General features: G+C 52.7%; 4 protein-coding genes across 5 annotated transcripts in view; 1 reads left to right on the top strand and 3 right to left on the bottom strand.

Moving 5' to 3' along the window:
• Positions 1–862: 862 nt before the first annotated feature.
• On the bottom strand, positions 863–10,117 carry rragca (Ras-related GTP binding Ca). The gene is made up of 7 exons (XM_079755491.1): positions 9,779–10,117; positions 7,705–7,908; positions 6,784–6,983; positions 6,119–6,233; positions 3,042–3,184; positions 1,337–1,485; positions 863–1,166 (listed from the first exon to the last, which is right to left on the bottom strand). Exons 1-7 carry the CDS (start codon positions 9,968–9,970, stop codon positions 1,012–1,014), a joined length of 1,158 nt encoding a protein of 385 aa, XP_079611617.1. The 5' UTR covers positions 9,971–10,117; the 3' UTR covers positions 863–1,011.
• Positions 10,118–10,619: 502 nt separating this feature from the next.
• LOC307089385 (c-Myc-binding protein-like) lies at positions 10,620–13,078 on the top strand (the record flags this gene model as incomplete). The annotated part of the gene is given in 6 exon segments (XM_079755638.1): positions 10,620–10,646; positions 10,648–10,710; positions 11,131–11,203; positions 11,352–11,400; positions 11,796–11,925; positions 12,568–13,078. Coding segments are annotated over 6 exon segments (390 nt in total). The 3' UTR covers positions 12,616–13,078.
• A 1,414-nt stretch (positions 13,079–14,492) lies between these two features.
• On the bottom strand, positions 14,493–16,769 carry gja9a (gap junction protein alpha 9a; the record flags this gene model as incomplete). The annotated part of the gene is made up of 3 exons (XM_079755502.1): positions 16,513–16,769; positions 15,848–16,112; positions 14,493–15,677 (listed from the first exon to the last, which is right to left on the bottom strand). Exons 1-3 carry the CDS (start codon positions 16,560–16,562, stop codon positions 14,493–14,495), a joined length of 1,500 nt encoding a protein of 499 aa, XP_079611628.1. The 5' UTR covers positions 16,563–16,769.
• A 916-nt stretch (positions 16,770–17,685) lies between these two features.
• The window catches only part of rhbdl2 (rhomboid, veinlet-like 2), a 10,269-nt gene continuing 9,274 nt past the window's right edge, over positions 17,686–18,680 (bottom strand). For both annotated transcript variants that reach the window (XM_079755534.1, XM_079755535.1), the window contains exons 7-8: positions 18,353–18,414; positions 17,686–18,221 (exon numbers count right to left, since the gene is read on the bottom strand). In XM_079755534.1, the coding sequence (XP_079611660.1) occupies positions 18,042–18,221; positions 18,353–18,414 (242 nt within the window). In that variant the 3' untranslated portion in view covers positions 17,686–18,041. The remainder of the gene's footprint in view (positions 18,222–18,352; positions 18,415–18,680) is intronic.

Genomic DNA, 18,680 nt, shown 5'->3' with positions numbered 1-18,680 from the left:
GGTGGGGAGGACTGGGGCTGGGTCTCGGGGCCTAACCGGACCTGGGGGGTCTGGGCCCCCCTACACATGAGGACGTTGGGGGCCACGTTCAGAGAAGCCGGATCCAGCCACCCACGGCCCTGTCCGAGGTGTTTGGACCAATCACGACGCGGCATTCAGCTCTGCATCACAAGTCTCCGTTAGGTTACCACGGGGATATCGTCCAACGTCGGGATTGGTTGAGATCAAGACCTTGGATTGGACAGAACAAGACTCCTCCTCCAGAGGTCAGAGGTCATCTCACAGGACCATCACCACATTACGGATGTTATCACCTTCAGCCTTTATTGTTCGCTGTTTCAGAAAGTGGAATGAGGTTATCTATATAGCTATATCTATAGATCTAGATCTATAGATATAGATCTATAAAAGTGATGTTTTAGTTTAGTAGAGTGGGAATATGATGGGATGTCACCATGGCAACATCATGATGCAGCGCTCATTTTCATAAACAGTAGGACCCATGGACTGGACAGCACGCACGCACGCACGCACGCACGCACACTCACACACACACACACACACACACACCACACTCCCTTTTCCCTGTGAGCAGCCCCCCTGAGGTCAGGCAGGGTTCAGGGGGGCGTGGTCCCCATGCAGCCCCCCGCCCTCCTGAGAACAGCACGCCACACTAGCATGTTAGCATATCCGCTATCAAAGGTCCCAGCAGCAGCATTAGCTAATGGCGGCTCCCCCAGCGCCCGGCTACCGTCGTCACGCCGTCTCTGGATGTCCGTCTAGCTCCGGGTCGCCCCTCCCGCCCCCCCCCAAAAACACCCTGACCCCCCCCGGCCCGGTCAGATCGCCCATCGCTGACCCCTGGCTGACCCCAGGCGCCGCGCCCCCCAGTCCTCCTGCCCGTGGCCCGGACAGGCCCCCCCCCCCAGAGTACACAGGGCTATGTTTGGACCTCCACCCCGCCCCCTCCTGCTCTGTCTGGCTCCTGAGGGGGGCTGTGGGGGGCGGGGTCTAGACCGTGTTGCGCGGCGTGCCGTTGAGGGCGACGGTCTTGCTGCAGGGGGCGGTGGCCGGGGGCGGGGCCGAGGAGCGCTGCGCGGCCACGCCCACCTCGAACACCTCGTGGATCGCCTTCCGGAAGCAGTGGAAGTTGTAGTCGATGAGGCCTGGGGGGACAGGTTACAGAAGGACCTCTCAGGGGTCAGCAACATGCAGCAACACAAAGGAGGGGGGGCTGACCTTTGACCTCCACAGTGGGGGGGCTCACCTCTGACCTCGACCGTCCCTTTAGGTATGGTCGATGTCTGACCTGTGACCTCCACGAGGGCGGGCTCACCTTTGCGCTCGAAGCTCTCTTCTCGCAGGATGCAGACGAGCGCCAGGAACTTGGTGACTTCCTTGAGGTACAGCACGGTGGTGTTGTTCAGCTTGATGATGGCCATGGACTCCTTATCGTACGCACTGCCGCTGCCGTCCTCCTTCAGCCTGCAGACAGGGACACAACATCAAACGACAACACCTAACTACCTGGAGACCAGAGAGAGACAACATCTAACTACCTGGAGAGCAGAGAGAGACAACATCTAACTACCTGGAGACAGAGAGACAACATCTAACGACCTGGAGACAGAGAGAGACAACATCTAACTACCTGTAGACAGAGAGAGACAACATCTAACGACCTGGAGACCAGAGAGAGACAACATCTAACTACCTGGAGACAGAGAGAGACAACATCTAACGACCTGGAGACCAGAGAGAGACAACATCTAACTATCTGGAGACACCAAAGAGACAACATCTAACGACCTGGAGACCAGAGAGAGACAACATCTAACTATTTGGAGACACCAAAAAGACAACATCTAACTATCTGGAGACACCAGAGAGACAACATCTAACTACCTGGAGACACCAGAGACAACATCTAACGACCTGGAGACCAGAGAGAGACAACATCTAACTACCTGGAGACACCAGAGACACAACATCAAACGACAACATCTAACTACCTGGAGACCAGAGAGACAACAACTAACGACCTGGAGACACCAGAGAAAGACAACATCTAACTACCTGGAGACACCAGAGAGAGACAACATCCAACTACCTGGAGACACCAGAGAGAGAAAACATCTAACTACCTGGAGACATAGAGACAACATCGAACTACCTGGAGACACAACATCTAACTACCGTCCTCCTAAAGACTGGAGACGCAGAGAGACAACCTCCAACCAGCTTGTGAAATGTGTCACGAGTTAAGATAATAAGAGGAAAAGGTCCCAGTGAACCAGTTCAGCTGACACTTGAACTGCAGCCATGCTTACACGGCACAGACACGTGAAGCCAGCGTTTGTGACAGCGCTAGCCTGGCTATCGCCAGACCAAGCTCCATCGTAGATTGCACGTTGGTCTGGGGAAGCTGCCGTCGTTTTCTTCAGCGAAAGAGGCTTGATCAACTAGTTCAACTGACTCTGTACGCGATTGGCTGCTTGCCGTCGCTTCCCTGTCGTCATTGTGTTAAACCAGCGAATAGTGCGCCAAGGGGAAAAGCCAGCTCGGTGATTGGCCCCCGCGAAAATGTATCGGAAGCAGAAAGAAATGTGTTGCTCTTCTCCAGACCCTTCTGCAGGGCGGACTCAAACCGCCGGCAGAAAGGCCGGGGCTCCCCGGGCTAGTACCCCCGTGTTTCAAATGGACCTTTACAATCTGATCATTTCTCCAAGAAACTTCTTTCATTCCACAACTAGTATCAACGACCCCCCCGCAGTGTGTAGGAGGTGAAGGGAGACGAGACCGACCAGAGGAGGAGGAGGAGGAGGAGGTTAAGGGAGGGGACACCGACCAGACCCCTGCTCCTCCTCCTCCTCAGGGTCTGAGGAGGTGCAGGACACTGACCCCCTCCTCCTCCTCAGGGTCTGAGGAGGTGCAGGACACTGACCCCTCCTCCTCCTCCTCCTCAGGGTCTGAAGGAGGTGCAGGACACTGACCCCTGCTCCTCCTCCTCCTCAGGGTCTGAGGAGGTGCAGGACACTGACCCGTAGATGCAGGACACGTCGATGACCACATCGATCATGTCGCAGCAGAGCTCGTAGGACTGCATGTCCACCGGGGAGCTGTCGGTGGCGATGTAGATCTTACTGACCACGTCGAACAGGAAGGCTTTCTCGATCCCCGAGTTCTGCGCACACACACACACACACACACTTAAATACAGGGATTAATCCTGTCAAATTAAACGATTGAACTCCTAGCTTAGCAAAGGGATGAACTGTTAAAAAAGAACAGCAACTCCTCAATGTATACAAGCTGTTAAAAGACCTTGTTGCTCTCCCTTACGGGTGGTAAACCTACATGTTGTAAAGTTGTTTATTCTAGGTTCTTAATGGATGGTCTCCGTCACGACCAGATTGTTGATGACAGAGGACTTCCGAGGCCGGACATCAACCACCTGCCCTGCCCGCACAGCACGGAGCCTCCCATCTGGACCCTCTATGGTTCAGTCCCCCTGTGCTCTAATGGTTCAGTCCCCCTGTTCTCTAATGGTTCAGTCCCCCTGTTCTCTAATGGTTCAGTCCCCCTGTTCTCTAATGGTTCAGTCCCCCTGTGCTCTAATGGTTCAGTCCCCCTGTGCTCTAATGGTTCAGTCTCCCTGTTCTCTAATGGTTCAGTCTCCCTGTTCTCTAATGGTTCAGTCCCCCTGTGCTCTAATGGTTCAGTCCCCCTGTGCTCTAATGGTTCAGTCCCCCTGTGCTCTAATGCTTCAGTCCCCCTGTTCTCTAATGGTTCAGTCCCCCTGTGCTCTAATGGTTCAGTCCCCGTTCTTGGCTTTCATACAATGTGTAAACTCCAATCAGCCTGCACCCCCTTAGTTCCACTTACAGCTCCGCTCTGGGTACCAGTATCTAGAGGATCTGAGACTCCAGACCAGTGTTTCCCCTATATGCACCTAGCAGCTGAAATATGACCGCGGCTGCTGGATTTCTTTTTTTGTAACAAGAGGAGAGGAGAGCTTCAGCTTATCTATTTAAATTACAAATATTATATTATTTTGCGCTACGCAAAATGATATGTGCTTCATATCCGGGTCAATTCACACACTTGTGAGAAAAGCATATAAACGGAGAGGAGAGGAGAGCTCCTTCTTAACTCTTTAAAAAACAAATGTTATATTATTTTACGCTACGGACATTTCATATCAAGGTCAATTCACACACTTCAGTAAAGCATATAAACGGAGAGGAGACCTCCGTCTTCTCTTTAGAAACAAGTGTTATTTTGCGCTATAGACGCTTCACAAACAGGTCAATTCACACACCTGTGAGTAAAGCATATAAACGGAGAGGAACTTCCCTAAAGTTGGAAATAAATTGGCAGATTCAGAGTTTGCGGTTCAATAGATCATCAGTGAAACATCGTTGCGACACAATTGAGTGCATTTACCCAGAGAAACAGCTACAACATTGTTTTCATCCAAAGAGCCGTCTTTAGCGAACGGTGAATTGCATTGGCTTCTACGAGCTGTCGGCTTTCAGCCGCGAGCTTAGGGACCGTCTGCAAAGTGCAAAACTGAAAACGACCACAATGGTAAAATGTCAATAGCGTCGCCATTATTGATTCTAGAGCCCCAAAACTTGTTCCATAGAGGTATGGCCTCTTTATGGTCCTTGTGAAACTTGTAGTTTTGAAAAATATATCTCTTATTATTTTTGAGGATTTTTTATTTAGGAACAATTTCAATAGCGTTACCATTATTGACTCTAGAGCCCCAAAACGTTTTCCATATGCATGGGCTCTTTGTCTTACTGCAACCTTTAGTTTTGAAAAATATATCTCTTCTTCTTTTTAAGGAATTTCTTTTATCAAAAATGTCAATCTACATTTTCTTTAGCAACAATTTCAGTAGCGTCGCAGTTATTGACTCTAGAGCCCCAAAACTTGTTCAATAGAGGCATGGCCTCTTCATGGTCCCACTACAACCTTTGTGATGGGGAGAGGAGACGGAGTGGGAAGATGCACTGGTTTGAGGCACAGACCTTTTCGATTGTTGTAGTATTTGTGTGATGTGATTTTACTGTATAGGGTGGTTTTTGATATAATGTATTTTTTGTTAAATAAATGCAAGTAATTGTTTTAAAGATTATACTTGTTATATGTTCAATCTCTCCATATTTCCCCCGCTCATTACTGTGCACAAATGTACTGTATGTACACCCTTCTGTAGCCAGCAGACACATAGAAACCTCCCGGCAGGATGCGCTTTGCGAGCACATTTCACCTCCGCTGCTGCAACTCCATCCTGGGGGAAACACTGCAGACTATAGAGTCTAGTCTACGGTTCTAGAAGCAGAACCGTCTTCCACGGGCTCCTCGTATCCAAAGAGAAAAGCTCATTCTGCGCGGCGTTTCAGCAGCCGTGTTCCAGACTCCAGTGTGCAGTGACGTGGAGCTGGCTGCTCTGTTTGGGCCTGCCGCCAGCAGGACTTGTCATCATTCATTATTGAGCAGCCTTGGATCGAGGCGTCCGGCGTACATCATCTAAAAATACAGCAGGGGGAACCTCTAAACAGAGCCTCAGAGAGCGGGGGAACCTTTAAACAGAACCTCACAAAGCTCTCAGAGCCTCAGAGAGCGGGGGAACCTCTAAACAGAGCCTCAGAGAGCGGGGGAACCTTTAAACAGAGCCTCAGAGAGCTCTTAGAGCCTCAGAGAGCGGGGGAACCTCTAAACAGAGCCTAACGCCATCAGGGGAACCTCTAAACAGAGCCTCAGAGAGCGGGGAACCTCTACACAGAGCCTTAGAGAGCGGGGTAACCTCTAAACAGAGCCTCAGAGAGCTCTCAGAGCCTCAGAGAGACTCCAGCCCACCAGGATTAGGATCCATTGACTCCAATAACCTGAGGCCTATTCTGCACTCCGTATGGCCTAGTTCACCATGTGTCCACCAGGAGACAGAGGAATAGGACCTTTTTATAGGAAAATCAATCAATTACTGAGTACCCTGTGGAGGGTACTGTGCATGAGACTCCTGTCCTACTCACAGAGATGAAGATGTTGGGGAGGTTCTCTCCTACTCACAGAGATGAAGATGTTGGGGAGGTTCTCTCCTACTCACAGAGATGAAGATGTTGAGCAGGTTCTCCAGGGTGGGAAGCTGGGGGATGAGCTTCTGCACCACCTTGCTGAACGCCTCGAATATGGAGTGGTCGTAGATACTGGTCAAGTAGAAGCTGAGACACAAGAAGAAACAGGAAGTCTGGTGATCAGCGTTGCTTGGTTCCTCAAAGGGAGCGAGACAAGGTGGGAGACCACACATCACGTGTCACACTCTGGGGTTAGCAAACCTGACTCAGACTGGGTTTGTTAATCCTCTCCAGGGAGTGAGAACAGACTGGTTATTAGCTTGACGCTGCAGGTCTGGACGAACATGACCCCAGAACGATAAGCTGTGGAGCTTTTAGAGGAATCGGAGGAAACTATGAGAGCCAATGAGAAGTGGCCCAGAGAACACAAGCAGACAAACAACCAGCTGGTGCATGTAAGATCCACGTGATCTTACTGAGGGATGGACAACTGCTCACTAATGGATCCACTGACGCTGGGGATAAAAGCAGAAGTCGGGAGGGAAGTCTTTAATTTGTTCAGGGCCAGGATACTTTTCTCTGATATTGTTGTTTAATTAACAATTAACCACCTCCGTCAGTGGGGGGGGCTCTGGCCCTGGTTGGGGCCCTGGTTGGGGCCCTGGTCGGGGCCCTGGGGTCTGGGGGTCTGGCCTACCTGAGGTGCAGCTTCTCGAGGCTGGCGTCCACCAGGTCGTCGTTGGCCCGCTGGTGGATGTCCCGCTGGGTCTCGATCTTGTGGTCGTCTGACAGCCCGTCCACCTTGTGGATGAACACCTCGAAGTTGATGTCGGGGTTGACCCGGTACGCCCGCGTCACCGTGAGGTGCAGACGCCCCAGCGCCTCCACATAGTCATCCTGAGGAGGAGGAGGAGGAAGAGGAGTCAGGAGGAGGAGTCAAGAGGAGGAGTCAAGAGGAGGCAGAGTGAGGAAGAGGAGGAGTCAGGAGGAGGAGGAGTCAGGAGTCAGGAGGAGGAGTGAGACAGGAGTAGGAGTGAGGAGTCAGGGAGATGAGGAGGAGTCAGGCGGAGTTGTCAGGAAGAGGAAGAGTCAGGAGGAGGAGTCAGGAGGAGGAGGAGACAGGAGGAACACATCATTGAAGCTGAAGGACCTTCCTCATTCAGGTAACTAAATGTAGCGTTTACGACATTACAATCATCTACCGTAACATCTCGTTTATAGAGCTTAACACGCCATGTTGGGATAATGCATTCACTTTCTGAGCGCCGACTGGGGACACGTTTCATCTGGTGTACCGATCGTTGACAAACTGATTCTGTAATCGGATCAGACGTCCATCACATCAGCTGTGGACCAGCGGTAAGAGCCTCTCTCAGTCACGCCTGCCGCGGTTTTAAACATCCATTCAACTCTGTCGGCTCCCAGTGGCTCCCAGTGCCGTCTGTCTGCCAGTATGAGCCCCCCTCCCCACCACCAACGTCCCTCCCACTGGGAGCTACAGCTCCTGCTCTCCCCTGAACCCCCAGTGGGCTGAGCCAATAACATCGCTCCTCTACACGGCCTGAGCCAATCACATCGCTCTTTTACACGGCCTGATCCAATCACGTGGCTCCTCTACCTGAGCGTCGATGACGAAGATGAGCGCGCCGGTCCCTCTGAAGATCATCTCGTAGTCGAAGGTGGGGTCGAAGAAGTCCACCTGGCCGGGGAAGTCCCAGATCTGGAAGTTGACGAAGGAGCTGCTGGAGATGTCGTCCTTGTAGATCTTGTTGGTACTCTCCAGGAACAGGGTCTCGTTAGGGGACATCTTGTGGAAGACCACCTGGAACCACAATAAGAAAGGAGTCCACAGTGAGGAGAACCTTCTGGAACGAGGGTGAAGAGGAGAAGGAGAGAGGAGATGAGAAGAACATTCTGGAATGAGGAGAACACTTTGGAGTGAGGACGAGAACATTCTGGAGTGAGGACGAGAACACTCTGGAGTGAGGACGAGAACATTCTGGAGTGAGGACGAGAACATTCTGGAGTGAGGACGAGAACATTCTGGGATGACCAGAAGCATCCGGAATGACACGGAGATTCCAGTTGGAAATGAATTGCTTTTTCAGTTACTACTAATTGGGAAACTGATCAAGCCATATTCCTGTGTATTACCGGTAATATCGTCACTGTATCTCAATATGACAGCACGCAGTACTCATGAGGCTAAAGGTCAGATGCGCCCCCCGTCTCCGGCCATGATAACGTAACCGGTCTCCACGAGGCTGTGATGAGTCTTAACCCACCAGAGCACTGAGCCAACCAGGAGACCCCCCCATGGACCTCATGGCTCCTCCAGGAGTCCTGTTCACGCCTTGTGACAGTAGACAGAGAGGTACCGACTCCAACGACTGAGCCCTTACACTTGTTTTACTGAACGTCACCATCAATGGATTGTATATTTACATTTAGATTTAGGGCCTTTAACAGACACTTTTATCCAGAGAGACTTACGATAATTTGTCAGAAAAAAGAGAAACAACAACACATCGCTGTCGGTACAGTCAGGATGTTCATAGAGCCAAGCACTAACCATCACTAGGTTAACCTATCCCTGTATACAACACTGACAGCTAGGATAAGATGCTACACAATGCCAAGTAATGTTTTTAAGTGCCAGGACATACAACATACAATAAATGAGTAAGAGGGGTGTGGGGGATATAATATCAAAACACCAGAACAAGAGACAGAAAACGTACTTAAAGTCATCTTTATCTGTGTATGCTGTTGACAGACTAGATTCGAGTTAAGTCAACTCTTTTGTACAGTTTTATTGAGGCTCAAAGGGCTCATCCAGAAACAGCAAAGTCAGTGTTTAGGTAAAGCAGAAATGCAAATGTTAGTAGTCCATGTCATGAAGGACTAGTTCAGACCAGGGATTGGACGTTCATCTCTGTGTTGTCGTGAGCCTCTGGCTGCCAGGTACATAATAAACCCGTCTGGCTCATCAGGACACAGACAGCGGGTGCGGTGGCGGTCATGTGAGGAGCTGAGGGAGATGAGGGAGGGCATGTCCCGCGACACCTGCTCCACCACTATAACCACCTCCACCACTACCACTATAAACACCACCACCGGCCCACACCAGTCACATGACAGTACCCACCCGGGACTATCTTCACTGACCAGCAGTTACTGGTTTACAGGCACAACCAACATACCTGCTCATACTGGAGGGCTATTGGTTACGTTTATGACACATACACAACAAATCATATGACTGTCATGTGATCATGCATAAAATACATATGGCGTTATGGCCAACTACTTATTGATTTTTTTCAGTAGTATAAATGTTGACGCTTGCTGCCCAGTGAAGCCCTGAATTAAGCGCAGACGTCTCCGGTTTGAACGCCAATACGGACATGAACTAATATAACACCATTATCATTAATCACATCGCAGTAACAATGACGATGACGATGACGATGATGATGATGATGACGATGATGACGGTGGTGTGATATTTTGACACTACGTGTGGCGTGGAGGAGTCCCTCTGAAGGAGGGCTCAGGCTGTGGGGAACCTCTCCAACACGCATGGTCCTAACTTCACCGGGTCCGGAGGATTTGTTATGGTGTGGCACCAGGGCCTTACTGGCCCCACTGGTCCTTACCGGTCCCCCTGCCCCCCCCCCCCCGTCTCCTACCTTCTGTATGGAGGACTTCCCGCTGCGCCGCAGCCCCATGAGCAGGATGCGGGGCTTGCTGTCGGCCGGGGCCGGGAGGTCTTCGGCCTCCTCCTCCTCCTCCTCTCCGTAGCCGAAGTCTTTGGGGAAGGAGTCGGGCGGCCCGTAGCCGTAGTGCTCCGCCAGCGGCTCCTCCTCGTACTGGAGCGACATGTCGCCGACTCACCCCGACTCAGCCCCTCTCTGGCGGCCCGACACGGGCGGCTTGTGATCGGAGGAACGCTCCCGAAGCGCGGAACTATTCGGTGAATTCGGTTTATCCCGAGCAACACAGCAGAGCTCTCCACACGTTTCCTTCGGATTTCCTTTCCTTGGTTCTGACCCCGCCTCTCGATGTGATTGGATGGGGCTGTTACACGTTGAGTTCTGATTGGTCAATGGAGCCGTCAGTCACCAACGGGTCTCCTCAGTCACCTGACTAGTACTCTGACTTGTTTTGTGACCTATCACCTGATTAAAACAAATAATAATACTTTTTACATGTTCTTTCTCGCTTAAGTATTATACTTGGTATTGTACGCCCCAGTCCAAACCATAGCTATTTACACTTGTGGTTGTACGTTATCCGAATCAATTGTACGGATTATGCAAGTCGACAAAATGGCAAATCACAATATTGGTGGAGTTTCGCGGTGTGGCCGCCAGTAGGCGCTGCTCGACCAATCAGGAGCGAGCAGTGCTCACCGTCAGAGGGCGCTGCTCGATCAAGATTGGTCGAGGACCGCCAGGGGGCGCTGCTCGCTCCTGATTGGTCGAGGACCGCAAGAGGGCGCTGATCAACCAATCCTGAGCGAGCAGGAAGATGATAAACGAAACTGGTTGGACTCTGTGCCGGCTCTGGTCAGGAGCGTCCTACTAGAAGACACCGTACCAGGAGAATGGCGCATTACAGGGTAAGAGTTCGGGGTTTCTGTCTGTTCAGGGTTCGGTGTGGTAAAGAAACGTCGAGGTTTAAGTTGTAAAAAGTCCGAGTTGCTGAAGTTAGCGTTAGAGTGTTTAATTGGTTAATTAGTGACCGAGAGTTTGTCACCTGCGGTCCGGTCATCACTTGCTGCTGCTCGGGTACCTGCTGATACTTTAATACACTTTAACATTAATACCATTTCTTTAACATTTGTACCATGTCGGTCAACAACACTAGAGTTAGTTTAGTTAGTCACCGTTTAAACGCGGAGCATATTAACCAACCCTTCACGTCATTAACTTCCTATTGAGACTTGGGGTCCAGCTCGAGCCCAGGTGAAGCCCTGACCGCTCCTCGTGGGGGTTGTGTTCTTCTCTCCCGGCTCCGCTTAATCTCTTTGTGCTGAAAGGCTTCAGACTCGAAGAGGGAGCAGTTCCGGAGGTACCTGGAGAAAGGAGGTGTTCTGGACAGTCTGACGGGTGGTAGGTCTCCTCCTATTTCTTGTCTCCTCCTCCATCTCGTCTCCTCTTCCTCCTCCTCTTCCTCCTCCTCCTCCTCTGGACCTTTAGACATGTGAGGAACCAGTGGATGAACCAGTGATGTGTGGTTAACCTGTCCCTCTGTCTCCAGTACTGGTGTCTCTGTACGAACAACCGGAGAAGCCCAGCAACGCGCTGGAGTATCCTTCACCAAAACCTCAAGGTTCCTCCAACGCAGCTCCTCCAGAAGCTAAGGAGGCTGGGGACCTAGGGAGCAGGGACCTAGGAGGCTAGGGAGCAGGGACCTAGGAGGCTAGGGAGCAGGGACCTAGGAGGCTAGGGTCCTAGGAGGCTAGGGAGCAGGGTCCTAGAAGGCTAGGAGGCTAGGGAGCGGGGTCCTAGGAGGCTAGGGAGCAGGGTCCTAGGAGACTAGGGAGCGGGGTCCTAGGAGACTAGGGAGCGGGGTCCTAGGGAGCAGGGACCTAGGAGGCTGGGGTCAAGATGGAAGAGGTGTTGGGAGCCGGTTGGAGGTGCTGGGAGGTGCTGGGAGGTGTTGGGAGGTGCTGGGAGGTGTTGTTCTTTAACAGAGCGCCAGCTTCCTGAAGCAGCAGCTGAACGCCGCTGGGGAGGAGATGGAGGAGACGCAGGCCCTGCGGCAGGAGCTGGCCACGCTGAGGGAGCAGAATGACAGCCTGGCGGAGGAGAACAAGGACCTCCGCTCCAGGGTACGGCCGCTCTACCTACGGTTAACCTAGTTTATTCTACCTACCGTTAAGTTAGTTTATTCTACCTACGGTTAACCTAGTTTATTCTACCTACGGTTAACCTAGTTTATTCTACCTACGGTTAACCTAGTTTATTCTACCTACGGTTAACCTAGTTTATTCTACCTACGGTTAACCTAGTTTATTCTACCTACGGTTAACTTAGTTTATTCTACCTACGGTTAACCTAGTTTATTCTACCTACGGTTAACCTAGTTTATTCTACCTACGGTTAACTTAGTTTATTCTACCTACGGTTAACCTAGTTTATTCTACCTACGGTTAACCTAGTTTATTCTACCTACGGTTAACCTAGTTTATTCTACCTACGGTTAACTTAGTTTATACCAGGTGGAAACGTTGTTTATGGTGTCCTAACAAACTGCTTATTGGAGTCTTTCAAAATGGGAGACGGGGGCCTCATCGGGGGCCTTTGGTGGCGTCACACCTGGTCTTCTGGTTATGAACCTGATCCCCCAAAAGCCTCCGCCTCCCCGATGGATCCGGCTTTACTCAGTGGCAGAATGGGGAACGAATGAAGTATTGTTCTTGGTGGAGCTGTGGTCTTTATGAATATTAATATTATGAGCTCTTGTTCTCCAGCTCCAGCGCTACGAGCCCGCCCCAGAGGCCGCGCCCGCTGCCGAGTAGCACGCGACAGAACTCCACCAAAGTGCACATTTTAGTTTATTTTATGTGTTGTTTTAAAGCCTTTAACTGGATGGCCCTGAGTGTTTATTTCATTGTTTCTTAACCTGAAGTTATTTTGTACAGATTGTGTGCAGGTCGTTTTATAGGGTTCCACTGACCCCGCGGTTCTGCCGAAGCGTCTGCTTTTTTGCGAGCAGATCATGAACATTATTTCTAATATTTTGTGCATCAAGCATTTTTTGCTGTCCCTTTGCATTATGATGATCCACTCAGCATGGGATTCTACTTCATTTTCAGAATGTAGGATTATCATTTGTGTTTCTATTGAATCATTTACAAAAGTGAGGATGTATGTCATATGAATAGTTCCTCTAATGTGAGCACTAAGTAATGTAAGCAAATATTGTTTCTTCACCTCAACAGTGGACTAGATTCTGTTTTGTTGGCTCAAAACAATAAAGGTTCAGAACAGACTTTGTTTCTATGATTCATTTCATGTGTTCAGGAGTCATTGAATCATCACCAGCACATTATGACTCTATAAAGAATATGCAGTATAGTGCCCATTCAAAACAAAATGATGTGGACCTTTAAGTGGCTGTGTGTCTGTAGACCACAAAGTGGGAGTTCAGTGTCAGCCCGAACATCTGGTGGATCCAAATGTTACGAAATCGAAAGCTTGTTGTCACCAAGGACTTCTACAACCGTGAAGGTGCTAAACTAGCCTTGTGAGACCATCCTGATCTCACGAGCTCCATTGTATTTACTCAAATGTGAATCAAGATGAGCGAATGTGAATCGATCCATCTGGCGGAGTCAGGTTAGTCCTAAACAGTCTGCCGACTCAGAAACCATGGTTCAAACATCTACCCAAGGTGACCAGGTGTTACATTGACCAGGCCAAGGGTTGGACCAAACTGGGCATGGTGGCCACTTCTCCCGTAGTGGTGTTATTCTATATCAGATGTCCCAGACTTGAACCACCCGGCATGTCCACGTCGAGTACTGTTCTAGTGAAATAATATAGAAAATAAACCTTCTTGTCCAGCCTTATCTTGCTTAGGGTATGATTCTGGATTATGCCGTTGAGGAATGTCGATTGGAAAAGTAACATAACTTTATTACAAACACCAGCTGTAAAAATATACAAAATACACATTAACCAAAACATAGCTTATCCATGCTGTACATGTAGTCCACGTGTTGCCATGCCAACCGTCCAACCCAGCCCTTCAATCTGATTGGCTCGGAGTTCTACAACTATTGTTGTCAAAACGTGAGGCTGGAGCCAGACTCGGCACATGGTCGGCAAGCGGGTATTTTATTTTTATGAATACAAATGGTTCTCTGCTACCAAAGAGCATATTGTAACCACCCCTTCTTTACCTTCATGGTGAGTTAGCAAGCTGTTATGGATCCAGTGTTAACTGGAATCCACAGGCCTCAGGTCTGGAGGTCTGGAGCCTCAGGTCTGGAGGTCTGGACCCTCAGGTCTGGAGGTCTGGAGCCTCAGGTCTGCAGGTCTGGACCCTCAGATCTGGAGGTCTGGAGCCTCAGATCTGGAGGTCTGGACCCTCAGATCTGGAGGTCTGGACCCTCAGATCTGGAGGTCTGGACCCTCAGGTCTGGAGGTCTGGAGCCTCAGATCTGGAGGTCTGGAGGTCTGGACCCTCAGGTCTGGAGGTCTGGACCCTCAGGTCTGGAGGTCTGGAGCCTCAGGTCTGGAGGTCTGGAGCCTCAGGTCTGGAGGTCTGGAGCCTCAGATCTGGAGGTCTGGAGCCTCAGGTCTGGAGGTCTGGAGCCTCAGGTCTGGAGATCTGGACCCTCAGGTCTGGAGGTCTGGAGCCTCCGATCTGGAGGTCTGGAGGTCTGGACCCTCAGATCTGGAGGTCCGGCCTCCTGCTGCTACTGCAGCTCCCCATGGAGGTCTTGCAGTTGGAGGACGGCGGTCTGGGGCTGTGCCGGGTCCCCTCGCTGGAGTCCTCCTGGGACTCGGGGGTGGAGGGGCTGGGCCTCTTGTGGTCGGCCATGGCCCGGGTCCACACGGCGGGGGGGATGGCCTCGCCGTAGGAGTCGGTGTCGGAGCTCCGGCTCTCCATCACGGTGGAGCAGCGGTTCCACTGCCTCCTGGAGGCCCCGCCCGGGGGGGCGGGGCAGGAGGGGGCCGGCCCCGCCCCCCGGCAGCGCTTCGGGGAGCGCAGTGCGGGGAGGTCCGCGTCACTGGTGTCCCGGTCCTCCTCCTCCCCCCCCTCCTCCTGGGGGAGGCGGCGGCTCCCGGGGCTCAGGGAGCCCCCCGGGGCCGGCGGGAGCTCCTGCTCCGCGGGGCCGCATACCGGACATTCCTGGGGGGCCTGCCCCGCCCCCCCGAAGGGCAGGGGGGGGTGGAGGAGGCAGGTGGAGCAGCACCGCGCCCGCTCCAGCAGGAGGTCGTAGTCGCTGGGCGCCGAGGCCATGGTGGTCTTCCGGGGGGAGCGGGCCCCCTCCCACCCCAGGGAGGACCCCCTGTAGCATCCCTCGGGATGGGGGCCGTCCAGGAGCCGGTCCGCCCCCCCGGGGGGGCGGGGGCCGTAGCTGAAGACCTTGCGGAGCTTCTTGTAGCCGAGGTGCAGGATCTCCAGCAGGTTGAGGAGCAGGGAGACCCCCGCGATGGCCTGCATGAACACCATGAACACGCTCTTCTCGGTGGGCCGCGACACGTAGCAGTCCACGGCGTTGGGGCAGGGGGCGCGCTCGCAGCGGTACAGCGGCCGCAGCCGCGCGCCGTACAGCAGGTACTGGCCCGCCATGAAGCCCACCTCCACGGCCGAGCGCGTGAACACGTGCGCCACGTAGGTGCGCAGCAGAGCCCCCTGCAGCGGCGCCTTGTTGAGCCGACCCTGCTCCACCTGCTTCACCCGCCGCTCCGCCTGCCGCCGCGCCGCCGCCGACGCCGCCGCCACGTCCAGCAGCTCCAGCTGGCGGCGGAGGAGGGCCTTGCGGCGCTGGCGGACCTTCTCCAGGGCCCGCAGGCGGTACAGGGCGTGGCCCATGTAGACCAGCGAGGGGGCCGACACGAAGATCACCTGCAGCACAGGGGGGGGCGGACCGGTCAGACCGGTCGGGGAGACGGGGGTTCACAGCTCACAGTTATTATCAGGTTTACAGCTCCCAGATTAGGTTGGTGTGCGCCCCCACCCCCCCCTGGTCCCCCAGTTGCCCCCCCGGTCCTGGCCCCCTGTGCCCCCCCCCTCACCTGCAGCACCCAGTAGCGGATCAGGGAGATGGGGAAGGCGCGGTCGTAGCAGACGCTCCTGCAGCCCGGCTGCTCCGTGTTGCAGACGAAGCCGCTCTGCTCGTCGTTCCACACGTCCTCAGCGGCCACGCCCAGGACCAGCATGCGGAAGATGAACAGGATGGTCAACCAGATCTTGCCCACCATGGTGGAGTGGATGTGGACCTCCTCCAGGACCCCCCCCAGGAAGTTCCAGTCCCCCATCTTCACTCGTCCATGGCTATGACTGGAGGAGGAGACACCGTTACTATGGAGACGTTACAGTGACGAGGTCCTCTCTGCAGTAGGTCAGACCCTAACCCTCATCTCTGAGTCTCCAGAAGTTGAGCTTCGATGTTACAGTTCAGAAGGTTCTGTTTCAGAGCTCAAATACAAGAATAAACTGTTTTAAATGAAGCCTTAATGGGGCCTTGATAGGATTTAAAAATGACCAAAAGCCTACCTCAATCAGGGGAATCGAAAAGCAAACCTGTTGGCGCATTTCTCCTCCAAAGTGTCCTCCCTTACACAGAGCCCAATCCGTCAAACCGCATGCCCCCCTTCTGATAAAGACCGGGAGTCCTCCCTAGTCATCCCCTTTTAACCATACTCCCCCCCCCCCCCCCCCCCTCCCGCTGCGTCCTTACCTCTGAGCGGCGGCGACAGACTGCCGATGGTGGACGTCCGCCCGGGTCATACAGCCGTGACGCGCTCCCCAAAGGTTTGAAATAAACAAAACAGGACGTGGGCTGTCTCCATCACCTGGACCGGGAGACCCGCCTCTCGTCGCTCGGTGCCAGAGCCGCCGGAGTACAGCAGGCGGAGTACAGGAGCCCGCCAGCTCCTCTCTGACCTCCGCGATCGATTCCTCGGGTTCCGCTGCGTTAGACCGCCTGGAGGCTGTGGGGCGGCCGCAGGGGGGAGTATTTAACCATACTCCCCACCCAGCTGGAGCACCCAACCCCCGCTGGGACTGACTTGGTTTCTTTTGGATACTTGAGCTTATGTTTCGATTAAACGGATGTCCCACACGCAGAGCCGTTTCCTGGTGGTTGACCTGTTGGTGTTCAGCAACATTTGCATGGCTGCACATCGGCCACAAAGCGGGTCGATGGTTTGTTATTGGCCGTGGGACTAATCCATAAGTCATGTCCCATTTCATCCTCCAGTGCGTCGGGCTCGGGGTAATTAGAGTCACGTGTCCGCGGGCGGCCATGGAGAACCGATCACAAGAGCTGAGCCGAATCATCACCTTGTTGTACTGCATACTGGGGGCTCGGTTCTAACACCAGGGTTTCTAGTTGCAGTGTCTTGAGTTTTCTAATTTGAAAGGGAAAGTTAAATGTGGTTGTGTCTCGTTGACTGAGGACGGTGATGGAGGGAGGTTGATGGAGGCTGGCTGGTGGAGGCTGGTACCTATGCCTCCAGAAGGGTCACGGTGAGGTCATGGTTATATAACGCGTTCTGTGGACAGCAGTCCTGTGTGGATCTGGGTTATCAGCGGGAGATCTAACCCGGATCACCAGACCGGAATGAGCGCCATCGGCTTTTGGGAAAGCACTTTTAGTATTTTCAGATAAAAAGGCATCGGACGAATTTAATTATAGCACAGGCCGGGAGCTTCGAGAGGTTCAGTTCTTTCCCAGCTCTGGAACAGGAGAAGGGGCTCACAGGTCAACACGTTTCAACACGTTTTAAACGGGAGGGAAACCACTGAGACGGACTCATCCATTGTTTCTGGGATCCTCTGTAAGCTGTGAGTTGGTACAAGGTTTAAACTGGTTGTTCAGAAGGTACTTGGAGCCAGGGAGACACAGATGGGATTAAATAAAAAAGCATTTTATTTAATTTGGAAGGTAGTGGTTGACAACAAATCAAATGAATAGAAACCAGCGACGGTTCACACATTTTAACGGTTTAAACAAACGCACAAACTATTAAAAAACCTGCCAGTCATCGCAAGGTATAAAATAGGCGACGTTAAAAAACCACAGTAGTGTAAAGTGTGACGTCTGGTCCCATTCTTCAGTGGTCGACATGTTTGTGTAGTGCTGGAGTTCACCACCAGGTGACGCCACTCCTCTGAGAACCCTCATTGACCCTGTGTTCATGATGCTTAAAGAGAATAAATCCTGAGTTAATAGTTTAAAACCCTCCCAATTAGACCGGGCTGCTGCTACGGCGCCGGGGACAGGAAGACGTTGAAGAGCACGGCGGCCATCACGAACACCAGGTAGCCGGCGATGCAGAGCCAGAAGCGGGGGTCCCGCAGCAGCTTCTGGTTGAAGGCGCTGAAGAACACGTAGCCCACGCTCATCCCCGCCACCGCGCCCGCGATGTGGGCCACGAACGACACCTGGGGGTAGACCAGAGGGATCACCAACACGCAACCAACTTCAGCACTACAGAGAGAACCTCCTTCTGCCCGAAGCCACTGCTGAGGTAATGTAAGGAGCCAGGGTGAGGAGTGAGGCTGAGAGCTCGTACCTTCATCCCAACGTCGTCACTCAGGAATCGTCTGTAGATGGCGAAGGCCACGTCGGTGCCCACTACAGGAGAAACCAGAGAGACAGGAGAGACCGGAGAGTGAGACCGGAGAGGCAGGAGGGACAGGAGAGACAGGATAGAGGAGAGTGAGAGGATGGTAGCCTTATCCTTAACACATTTAAGCCCTCTCCCTGTCCCTTAAGACTCAAACCCTCTCCCTGTCCCTTAAGACACGTCAAACCCTCTTTCTGTCCCTTAAGGCACGTCAAACTCTCCCCCTGTCCCTTAAGACTCAAACCCTCTCCCTGTCCCTTAAGACACGTCAAAC

This window comes from Pollachius pollachius (assembly GCF_949987615.1).
Source record: "Pollachius pollachius genome assembly, chromosome: 1".
Classification (NCBI taxonomy): domain Eukaryota; kingdom Metazoa; phylum Chordata; class Actinopteri; order Gadiformes; family Gadidae; genus Pollachius; species Pollachius pollachius.
The sequence above is the reverse complement of the archived record's forward strand: the minus strand, read 5'-3'. Positions and strand labels throughout refer to the sequence as shown.